The sequence below is a fragment of the Lasioglossum baleicum genome, chromosome 9, assembly GCF_051020765.1.
Source record: "Lasioglossum baleicum chromosome 9, iyLasBale1, whole genome shotgun sequence".
Lineage (NCBI taxonomy): Eukaryota > Metazoa > Arthropoda > Insecta > Hymenoptera > Halictidae > Lasioglossum > Lasioglossum baleicum.
Genome location: NC_134937.1, coordinates 18,128,594 through 18,140,073, shown reverse-complemented (window position 1 = coordinate 18,140,073; position 11,480 = coordinate 18,128,594). Strand labels below are relative to the sequence as shown.

The 11,480-nt window shown below is 38.4% G+C and overlaps 1 protein-coding gene across 3 annotated transcripts; it reads left to right on the top strand.

The window, feature by feature from the left end:
• Positions 1-398: 398 nt before the first annotated feature.
• Positions 399-11,435, top strand: LOC143212458 (major royal jelly protein 9-like). 3 transcript variants are annotated; one of them, XM_076431308.1, is made up of 7 exons: positions 399-993; positions 1,533-1,831; positions 3,822-4,022; positions 4,499-4,677; positions 7,218-7,684; positions 8,348-8,591; positions 9,056-11,435. In XM_076431308.1, the coding sequence occupies exons 3-7, from the start codon at positions 3,824-3,826 to the stop codon at positions 9,239-9,241; spliced, it is 1,275 nt and encodes a 424-aa protein (XP_076287423.1). In that variant the 5' UTR covers positions 399-993; positions 1,533-1,831; positions 3,822-3,823; the 3' UTR covers positions 9,242-11,435. The 3 variants fall into 3 exon arrangements, with proteins under 3 accessions (XP_076287423.1, XP_076287422.1, XP_076287421.1); XM_076431307.1 differs by having other exon boundaries at positions 1,355-1,831; XM_076431306.1 differs by having other exon boundaries at positions 399-1,045; positions 1,355-1,831.
• Positions 11,436-11,480: the final 45 nt, after the last annotated feature.

Here is an 11,480-nt window from a genome sequence, read left to right as displayed (position 1 = left end):
TATCTAAAATTAATGGCTCTAAATGAGAACACCCCCTTAAGAGTCATAACCTCGCATGGAAATATGAAAATGTTTTTACACGTGCGAACTATAGTATAAAATAGGATATTTTAATTTTAATATTTTAATAGGCGAAAGTCTCTCTGCCTCCGAAGTTCGGCGTCTTTTTTCCTTCGTCACAATCACAATACGACGCTGCGTAAAAGCAGGACATCGACCGTGTTTTACGGGTCTGCCATTTTTTCCCGTATGGTTGATCGCGAGCTGGGAAACCTGCTCTGCGATCATGATCAGCGACCATGACATTCGATGGGACTGGTTTAAACCACACACAGAAGGACGAGAAGAGGATACGGCTGATTGACGATCGGAGATTCGTTGCTCCGCTGCTATCGGCGGCATATCCTCAGTCCTCAGTCGATCCTCGGACGCGACGAGGCGCGCAGTGATCCACGGGATCCTCCTCTTCCTCAAATCTCGCTGGACCGCGGATTTCCCGCGTTTTTATAGTGCGCATACAAAATTCATCGAAAACTCTCGTGACCGAATTAACAGTTTTGTCGAGTTCAGTGATGATCCTGTGACCTGGTGAAAAGTTTCGATCCTGCAGAGGTCGTCGTCCAAAAGGACTTTCTTCGTTAATTTATTTTATGTGAATGCCTGTAAATTCAACAGAATTTTGTGCAGTTCAAACAGACTACTAACGTAGGTGATAAAATTTTGCAAATTGGACACGCGCTTTCCTTGCAATTACATAAATAATGGATCGTTAAGAAACGGTGCGGATCTGCATTAACTAGTTCTTTATCAGCCGAGTACTATCTCGACTCGAGGTTTGCACTGTTTGTAGGCAGTCTTTATCTCTCGCTAATCACTATAAGGAAAAAACACTTTTCACAAATATGGTATAAAAGGACTTGCTAGAGACACACCAGTTGCTAAGAGCAAGGATCGAAGCAGGCGAGGAACCTTTTCGAAAAACGTTCTTTTGTTGTAAGTGTCGATGGGAACGGACGAAGAGGAATTCTGGAAAGGAGTACATATAGTGTGTAGATTGAATTTTTAGAATAGGATTTCTCTATTACTGGGGACAAATATTTTGTTCGTTGATATTGAAAGAGTCGTCGTCGATAATTGTAACAAATACTGGCTGATATTCAACGGACAAAAATGAAATAATCATCACAGTTGACTAACACTCTGAATTTGTGAATTGTTTGTCGTATTTACGAAGATACATATCTCGATAAAATAATTCTTCCTGTTTCATTTAAGAACACTTTCTCGTTCCTTATCGTTTCGTTCGCATAAAAGTTTTACAAGAACAAATATAAAATATTTTTTAACACGACAGATAAATGTTTATTTTGGTCTCCGGATAAGACGATAAAACGATTAAAGTGGTTATTGACATTGGGATAAGGCTGATGATCACTGATCGCTAACATAAACCAGCTCCGGCGAGGTTTCCTCTCACACTTGCGAATTATTCCTGTTGTTCACGGAGCTTTGTACTTTATGTTGAAAAACAGTATAGCCTGGTTCCGAAAAGTTGCTAAAAATAAAATCGATCGAACGCGATTCACGGTCTCAGCACCGTTCTCATCGTGATATCCGTGACGGTGAAAGTTACGTCCGAAAGAAAACGCCGCCGGTGACACCGAAAAAATCTCGTTTGCGAGAGAGAAGGACGTCGCGTCGCGTCGGTCTTTAACGCAACTATTCGCCACGATCCCGATCATCGGAAACACACTGTTACCTCATTCGAATCGGAGATTCTGTGCTGTGGACCGGAAGCGACTCGGAGGATCAGCGAATTTCTTCGTTGGAGGTGAGCAATTTATACGTAAATACAAATTTCCACTATAAATAGACTGTGTGGATACGTTGAGACTCTGAAAAATCCCACAAAATGAAAGCACTTCGGTCATTCTTATCGAAACTGCAGAGGAGCTGTGGATTTGTATGCACACTAAAAAAATCGTATGTATTACTCACGAGATACAGAATAGACATTATTTTTTTCTTGATTTTAATCGGTTGAAAATAATGTATTTTTCTAAAGTCTTTAAATACTTTTACCGTTTTGTATTTCATCCACACATTTTTCCCACAAATGCATAAAATCTACAGTCTCCCCTGTACGTATAACAGTAGCTGCTTTTAAATCAGAAAACCCTCCGTTCAAGTATTGGGCTGGCAAGACAGTGATTTCGGTATTTTCAGATGAAATAGAGCATAACTTTTTTTTCAAGCAATGAACTTAAAATGAATATTTTCTTATTTATTCCTTTTGGCAAAATATCTTCGAACAAAAGGGAAAATATCTTATTCATTAAAGTTCATCGCGTGAATAAAGAAATTCCGTTTTATTTTACATTAAAAAACCGAAATTATGTTCTTGCCAACCCAATACTTAATTATATTGTGAGAACAATTAATTTTCGAATTTGAAAAACATTAGAAGAATTTATAAGTATATTTAGATTATTCTCGACTCGTCGTCGTTAACGTTATAATCGAAAGATACATATTTTCATTCAACTTTTGTTTTGCACAAAGTTTCACGCAGTCTATAAATCTCTGGTATTTACTACACTATTTAGTCTCTTTTCGATACAATAGCCTAAAAGGTTCGAAATTCCGAATCGAATTGGTTGGAACCATGTGTGGGTAAATCGATTTTAGTATAATAGAAAGTCTCGTTTTACAATCGGTCTGCTCGGAGAAGAAATTTGTCTTCCTGCTACAAAATAATGCTCTGTCATAGTGGAATTTGTTACGGTTAAAAGATCGGAAGAAAAAATTTGCTGTTCTACTGAAACGTAAAGCCGCCGCGCCGCCGCAATACAAGTTCCGGATTCATGTAGACAAATAATTTGTCTCTCTTTTTTTGAAAATAACGATTAAATGACAGCGTCTTGCTGAAACTTATCGTGGCAAATATGAACCTTGTTTCCGGGTTCTACCATAAGTGATCAATTGTGTTACAATCGTATAATTGCTTAATAGGCTTGAGATTCTCGACTAAAGAATTTTTCAACAATACTTCTTCCGCAGCGAAACAACATGTTCTTTCAGAATTCAAGATATTGTTTAGAGTTCCTTGACGGTAGAACATTTTTACTTGTTAAATAAAAGTTGACCTTTCATTGAGGAGTTCACGTGCTCCATTGTAGCATGTGTAATTGTTTTCAGATACCGATGTCGTAAACGTTATCATTATTACGACATCGTCGACAGAGTCGTAATACCAGAGAGGATATCATCTTTGGTAATACTCGGCAAACATTTAAAATTATCGTTTACCTTATATGCTCAAATATGTTCATTGTGCTTCTTGTACCGATTAGCGATGTCAGAACCTTGAAAAATAACAGAAAGGTACACAAACTCGTGGACCATTTATGGTTGAGCAACAAGTAACGTTGGTGCAGTTGCCACGGAAATTTTTTCAAAATTGTAGAATACAAAACAGTAGGCATTTCTGTGTTGCTCGAATCTCGCCTCGCGTGCAATCATCGAAGCCCATAAATATCTCGGAAAAGATCGTTGCAGAGTTGTTTTATTGACGTACGGTTCGATGGGCGAAATATTACAGGCATAACTTCATTATTAAAATTCAAGTCGAGACTCGCTTCTCCATAGAATTGTGAAACAGAGTTTTACAGCGTTCGCTGTGAAGCGCCTTGTAACGTTTCCGGCGTTAAACGAGAAATTGCAGAGAAATCTGTCATAGCGTCATTGAGCGATTGATCGTTTCGAGAAATAATTGTAAATGATGCGGCGATAATCACGTTGTTTGCGCTGTTGTTATTTAGAGATGAGGCTGCTTTGGTGGTCGGTTCTGGTGGTCGCTGCCACTTCCGGTTCGCCGACGATCCAGCCGCTGAAGGGCATCTATTCGTGGAAAAGTTTGGAATTCGATTTCCCGAACGAATCTGCAAGATTGGCAGCCATTCAGAGCGGAAATTTCATACCTGGAGCGCCTCTTCCCATCGACGTCGATGTCTACAACGAAGGTAATAATTAATGATCCATTAAAATAAAACCCCATTAGACCGGTAGCCAATGACCCGCGATTACGAAACTCGAAGTATTCAAGAAATAAATTCACAATTAATTCAATCAGGGAAGTGGTGTGCCAGTAAAATTTCCATTTCCGTTACAATTTAGCAAAATTAAACATTACAAACAATGTAGACTGTGTAGACGTGTTAGATTAGCAGAGGCATTTTAATAAAAGATTATAATTTAACGGAATTCAATATTAGAAAAAATATACTCATTTATAATTTCACAAAAAGAACTATAACAGGAAATACAGGCACACTATATACATATTATATTAGCAGTGGAAATTTCAACACATTTTCACGCATCATTGATGTATTTTAAAATTTATAATCTTGAATTGCATAAAGAATTTTTGATAACAAGGCCCATGATGAGCTCAAGATGAAAATATTAATGAGATAGAATTCGATTCGATTTTTAGGACAAGAATCGAAGGTGTTCGTTACCATACCAAGGTTTCAGCATGGCGTGCCAGTGACCTTGGGTTACGTCACCGATAAAGTGTCGTCAGATGGGAATCCCATAATTGCACCCTATCCAAACTGGAGGTACAACGGCATGGCGAACTGTGAGTCCATCATTAGCGTCTACAGGGTGCAGGTAAGGTTCATCAAGTTTTTGCTAGTTTTAATTTTTAGAAAATCCCAATAGCCTTCTGGTGTTCTTAACACTAGGCTTACGGCACTTTACGGGACCCGCCAAAATGACGGGTTCTAATATTCTTAATTTGCGATTATTAAGATTGTAAAAATGCTTCTTAATATTATTATTATTATTATTATTATTATTATTGCTTATTAATATTATTTATATAATTAACCGAAGGATATTTATATAGAATTAATATTATTTGTGAGAGGATTAATATTATTTATATACAATATCATTAATTAATTAGCATTTGCTTCAGAATGAAAAGATAACGTAAAAATGTAAATATTACAATTGCTGGCTTGATTTCTCTCGAAAATGGACTTGGACCACTTTCAAAATAAGCGGCTAAGGAAAAATGTTAAAGGAAAAATGACGAAAAATTTGGATAAACACATACTTGTTATGTTTATAAAATAATGTGAAATAGTGATTTCTACAGCTCCGTAAACCTAGCGTTAAAAACCATAGAAAAAGCATAGAAATTTCTATAGGCGCTGGACAATCTTAGAAACGTCAGACCACAGAAAAATTTTGTAAATCTAGAAAACTTTTTCTCTGTGTGATTTCCCTAACACCGAACGAGAGAACCTTCTGGCTCATTATTGTAGATCTCTCCGGCTGTTGAATTATTTAAGCGTTCCTATTTGCAGGAACTGTTAGTCCGTCACGTTGACCATTCGTAACAGTTCAGGACTGACCATACTTGGACTTTGAATTTTTACGCTGTAACCAGTTGTGTATCCATAAGAATCTTTAGATTTATTCTAGCAAATATGGTCGGTAACTGTGAGAATAGCCGTGACGTTGCTGGTTTCGTGAACGCTGATTAAATCTTTGAAGAAACGGTTAAACAACATTCCAGCGATATCAGCATTCTATAGAGAAAGAATCGATTCTCGGTATTATACACAGGCGCGTGCTCAAACGGAAACCGGCAAATCTTAATTGGATCAATCATCGGCTAGGAGTCATTGGGAAAATCCCAACAGCGAAAGTAGGAGAAATGATACATCTTATCTGGGTAGCGTTGTGTCACTGACGGGCTTAACTCTGTACCAAACGACACACCGTCCTGCATATGAAATTAATTAAATATAATTTGTAGTACAGTTAGTCCTTGAGGAACCGGTTTAATTGGAAAATGGACTGGATAAATCGACTGTAACGCGAAGAAAGCTAAAGCTGTAGCTAATATAAGTAGCTAAAGCTACTTATGTATATGTAAAACGATCTACATGCTTATTACTTAATTCTAAAACATTATTTGAATAACGTATAGGGAAAATTCGTTGTCAGGTAAAATACATAACGCATATTCTTTATATTTTTGGAGCACCGTGACTTCAGGTCTGGACAGGTTTCGCTGATAACAAGTGGTTAGCGTGACAAAGCGCGTTAGAGGAAAAGTTAACGAAATATGTATAAGGAAAAGCAAGGAGATATGTAAATGTACCTCCTCGAAACAAAAGGAGATCATGCCATTTAGAGAGCGAAGTTGACCTTCGGATTTTCTACTTATTTTACATACATATACATGTGTCATATGACAAACTAAAAATCTACAATATTGCAAAGATCTTAGTATGTATCTCGGTTCTTGTTTTATTAGATCAAGACTTTGATTTCATCTAATTTTTGCAAGTGAAACTTCTTTGCCGAGGAGCTACAATTTTCTAGCGTTACAAAAATTCCGTTACGATTGCATGTTATTTTTATTCATTTGTTAGTTGTTATTTATTAGTTATTATTTGTTACTTATTAGTTATTATTTTTGCTTCTCTCAGGGACCCCCTGGACCCGCGTCGCGTCGGGGAAGCCAGGATTCGGAATTTCGCAAAGAATAAGAATATCGGGTCGCCGCGCGCCGCGCCGCGCCGCCCACATATTTTGACCTTATGAAATTACTCTATTCGACCTAATTAGGTATAGGATAGAGGGGTTTTGAGTTTTTTAGCTGTGGCCTTGGGAACGCCTTTAGGCGTCCAAGTTCAGAGATCTTAGAAATCTTTTTTTTAGGGTTTGAAAGTGTCAATTGAGACAATGTCAAAGTCAGGGTTGAGCGCCTTTAGGTGCTTTTGCTATTTTCTTGCAATTTCAGGCTGAAAATGCCCCCGCGGAACACCTCGAGAGAGAAAATTGGAGGTTTTTAGGTGTGAGCGCCGCGCCGCCGCCTATAGGCACCGACTGGTAAAAAGGTGCTAATTTTTAAATAGCATTCGAGAGAGTGCGAGCCGCGAGCGTGCTAGGATTAAGTTTATGCGTCTCGCGGTACTGAATTCATGCGTATTTTTGAAATGACCCTGACAACATATTCCAATAAGGTTATTGAAATCGGAGAGGAGGTATGTAGCAGATCGACAAGGTTTACCAAGGTTTATTGTTAGAGGAAATTAAAATTAACTTTTGGTTGGAACATTTCGGTAAAAGGAGAATGTTGCTTCAGCGTGGGCGTGTGATGGCTTAACATCGAACACCTTCTTCTCCAGGTGGACGAACTGGGCCGATTATGGGTGATCGACACGGGGAAGTTAGGCGACGAATGGATCTGTCCGCCGCAGTTGCACGTGTTCGACCTTCGCACTGACAAGCTGATCACCAGATACAAATTCCCGAGAGATCAATACAAGGACGACTCCCTGTTCGTCACGGTGGTCGTGGACATCCGGAAGAACGAGTACAATGGCAACAACACCACCTATGCCTACATCGCGGACGTGACAGGGTTTGCGTTGATCGTCTACGATCATGAACACTCCAGGTCCTGGAAAATCACGAACAACCTTTTCTACCCTTATCCGCCATACGGCACCTTCGACATCAAAGGAGACTCGTTCGATCTGATGGATGGCATCTTGGGACTCGCGTTGGGTCCCATAGAGAACGGAGACAGGACCCTCTACTTCCATTCGCTGGCCAGCAGAGTTGAGTCTAGGGTGTTTACGTCTGTGATCAGGTTAGATCAGTTCGAAATACATACAGTGTGTGATACTTTGGCAATATGTTTGCGACATTTTTCTGGTTCAAACGAGACCGACGAACACGCTATGCAATTCGGCTAATATTTATCTGCTTAATTTACAATACAGTGGAGTATCCTCGAGTATCCGAATTGTCCACTATACATATATGTATTAGATTATTATGTTTTATATATGAGAATACAATAATATGTACCTTCAAACTATAGCCGGTTATCAAATCATTTCAACGAAAAAATGATCTCATTAGTTTCGTTCACAAAAATCGATTTTTTGCAAAATCCTGAGGTCGTAGACAAATTTTGAGATCAGATTTGAAATGAGCGTGAACGAATCTACGGGAAATGATGTGTAGCATGTAAAAACAAAAATTTTCCGCGCGTGGTATTGGATAAACCAGAATTTTCTTAAAATTGTACGAGTTTAACGAATTTTTTCAAGGTTAAAATACGTTCCGACTCCAATCTCTCTATTTTTCTCCCATATTTTCAAATGTTTCAGCTTTAATTATAAAACGAAATCATCTCTCTTTCCCCGTTTCTATCGAAAGTTCTTCGAGTTTGACACAGAATATAACTTAGAATTGTTTAATATGCTATTCTCAGTCTTGCTTAGACAAAGTGTTTGATCACGTTTAGGAATTACTCTCTATTCAAAAACGATACCGAAGCTGCGGCTAGGTCGTTCATTGCATTCCCGTTGGAGAGGTCCTCGCAATCAGCAGCAGAAGCCATGGATAAAAATGGAGTACTGTTCTTCGGATTGATGTCCGATTTAGCCATTGGATGCTGGAACAGCATGAAATATCCCGAATACGGTGGTCGTAGCAGTGATATCGTGGTCACCAGTCCGGAGACTTTGCAGTTTCCTTCTGGAATGAAGGTGAATACTTGAAAATATCACTCTCTGTTAAGTCTAAATCATCTTACGGTAGTTAGGTAGACTTGTTTCTCCAGGATTGCGCTTTTTCTATTTTCGATAATACTAATTGTAAGATGGGGTTTTTCAGTAATCGAAAGCGTTAGATGAAAGGCGTACTTTGCATTATTCGGCAGTGCAATTTGCATAACTCGGAAGCATACAGCTATTTTCATAAAGCTGGGACCACACGTCTAAGGACCAGAGCCCTTTTCTCTCTCTCTCTCTCTCTCTCTCTCTGTCTTTCTGCCTGTTAGCAGAAGTTGGGGGCCCACTTTTCGTATTTCTCCCTTCCGTTAACTTCTCGGACGCTAACTACGCCTGTGCTTGGCTCATCGCATCCTTGCAATCCCGGAAACAGGTCTACTACCCTATTAAGATGTTAATAAAATTAGAACTTCACTTACAAATGAGTCTCGATCTTGCAGATCATCACCTCGAAGAAGGGCAGACGCGAGCTGTGGGTGTTGACCGCGTCGTTCCAGAAATACATGAGCGGCTCCTTGAATTCCACCGAGACCAACTTCAGGATTCAAGGTGGCTTCTTAAGCGAGTTACTTCGAGGCAGCAAGTGCGACATGTCCACCCCTTCGAGACGTCTCCCCTCGATATGAGAATGGTGGCACCACGAGCAGTTCTCCAGCTACTATCGCGACAGATCGTCGCCATTTCGGCGATACTCCTCCTTTACGAGCAGGCCATTCTTCATGAGCGAACGCTATACGTGGTCGTATCCACGAAAGTATTTTCACAGTCGCCATTATCCCTATCTCCGATCTCTGGATCACGGTTACGCTGTCTTCGTCGATCACGATTGACCGTGCGGAACAGTATGCGAGGAACAGTATTGACTTTGCCTGGTTAAAACACTAATATGTAATTGGTGGACACATCGACAATATTCAAATGTATTTTAAATTTCGTTTATAACTAGAGTTTGTTTTCTGCAAAGAAATTTTCGATTTGGAATAGAAATTAGTATTTTTAATGAATTTGTTCAAAATTTCACTTTTCTTCGTAACATTTTAATGTTATTGCATTTACTCAGCTGAACATAATGATTTCTCGCTAGCTATACCGAAAAATTGTGGATAAATAGAGTCGCGAAGTATAATTTCAGAGTTTTGTGCCTCTGCTCGCGGTGCTATGAGGGACTTTTTTGTAATTGTGAAAATTTCAGTGCTGTGAGAGGACTATTGAAAATTTAAACGCCGAGAAGGTTTTGTTATAGTATTTCAATCGATGTAGTTATTGGTATATTTATTGTTGCGTTCGTTGTTCAGCGAGTCAAGAGTTTCTGTTGTGTAGTATTTTAAGTGAATCTCGCGCGCGAGAATGCCGTGACTGACTTTTGTTTCGTTTACCGGTATTCTATTGTTGAGTTTAGGTCTATTATCTAATACATAGTTTCATAATTCATCGAAAGGATGCATAGAATTTGTGTCTCGCTGATTTGCGTTTTTAGTTACGAACAATGTCGAAAATGAGGCGAATAAAAACAACAGCTCGTAGATGAGTTACGCGCGCCAATGATGAGTTATGTGCACCAAGGATCGAGAATTATTGTATTTAATAAAATGTGTCCTTATAAATTGGATGTATGTATACGAGACAAATTGACATTTATCGAAATACACCTGTTCCGTGTCCCGTTACTTTGATACAGAGAGTGTACCTCATGATTTTATGCAGTTTTAAGTATACGAATAATACACTTATTAATCTTTTAAGGAAGAATTGCAGGTCGTCGAAACTTTCCGCGAATTAATTGTGTATAATTGACTTTATGTAACATTTCAGCACTAAACACGTCACTATACATATAAATGACTACGACAAACGCGAATGAGACCTATCTAATGCGATAATCAGTAATTTCACTGTAATTATATATTTTACTGTATTTATACATTTTTTAGAACGCGGATGACATGTGGACTGAACGCATAACCGCTGAATGAAACGTTATCATAATTGACGCGCAGTCTCCTTTTGCATGACAACATGACAATTTTGATTTATGCGTTTTGCGTTACAAGTGTGAAATCCTTGTTCCAACACTGTAAACTATTCCTTGGAAGATATTCTATGCAAAAGTTTTATACAATCAAAAATTCTGTATCATCCCTCCAGGATTAGCTAATTCGCTTTAAATTCACCGGGAGCGAATTCATTAAAATTCCTGCTTAATTAAACTTCGTAAGAAGTAAACAGTGAAAGTACATATTATCAATTTCACGCAACGCAATAAAAATTTACAAAATGTATAAACGTTTAAACAAAGTCGGTTCTTTATGCATTTATAAGAATCAAGTATGTACCAGGTGAAATTCGAAATTGTGAAGACTAAAAGAATTTGAAAAAATTCTTGAAAAAAATAGATTTTTATTTCACTTCTGTCTCTTGCGAACGATGCGGAACGCAGAACGTTTGTATTTAGCATAAAGATCCACTACTGAACACAGTCGTCAGACTTGCCAAAGCTTGGCACTACTCTTGGCAGAGAATAGGAGGGTAACGACTGATTCATTTTTTCAATGGGAACGTCATAAATTATATCGAACATTGTTCACCGTACGTTGCGCACGACACAAGAAACAAATATTGAATATGCAAATATTTAATTCTGTTTTTCCGAGAAACAATTGTATGTGAACGTACTTACTTATTCCTTTATCTTATCATTTTTCGAACTAAATGGTCGGCATTGTATATTGTCATGCCGACGATATTTCTATATACATATACACACATATATATGTATATATATGTATATATATATACCTGCTGCCGTTCCTCTGCAATTCACTCTTCATTGCTCGACTCGCTTCGCTAGTATTGTGAAACGCCCTC

Bases quoted from the DNA above. Each gene is read 5' to 3' on its own strand.
- LOC143212458 (XM_076431308.1), top strand. From the start codon at position 3,824: ATGAGGCTGCTTTGGTGGTCGGTTCTGGTGGTCGCTGCCACTTCCGGT. The intron at 7,685-8,347 runs GTTAGATCAGTT...GATCACGTTTAG, and splicing joins GTGTTTACGTCTGTGATCAG to GAATTACTCTCTATTCAAAA. The intron at 8,592-9,055 runs GTGAATACTTGA...TCGATCTTGCAG, and splicing joins AGTTTCCTTCTGGAATGAAG to ATCATCACCTCGAAGAAGGG.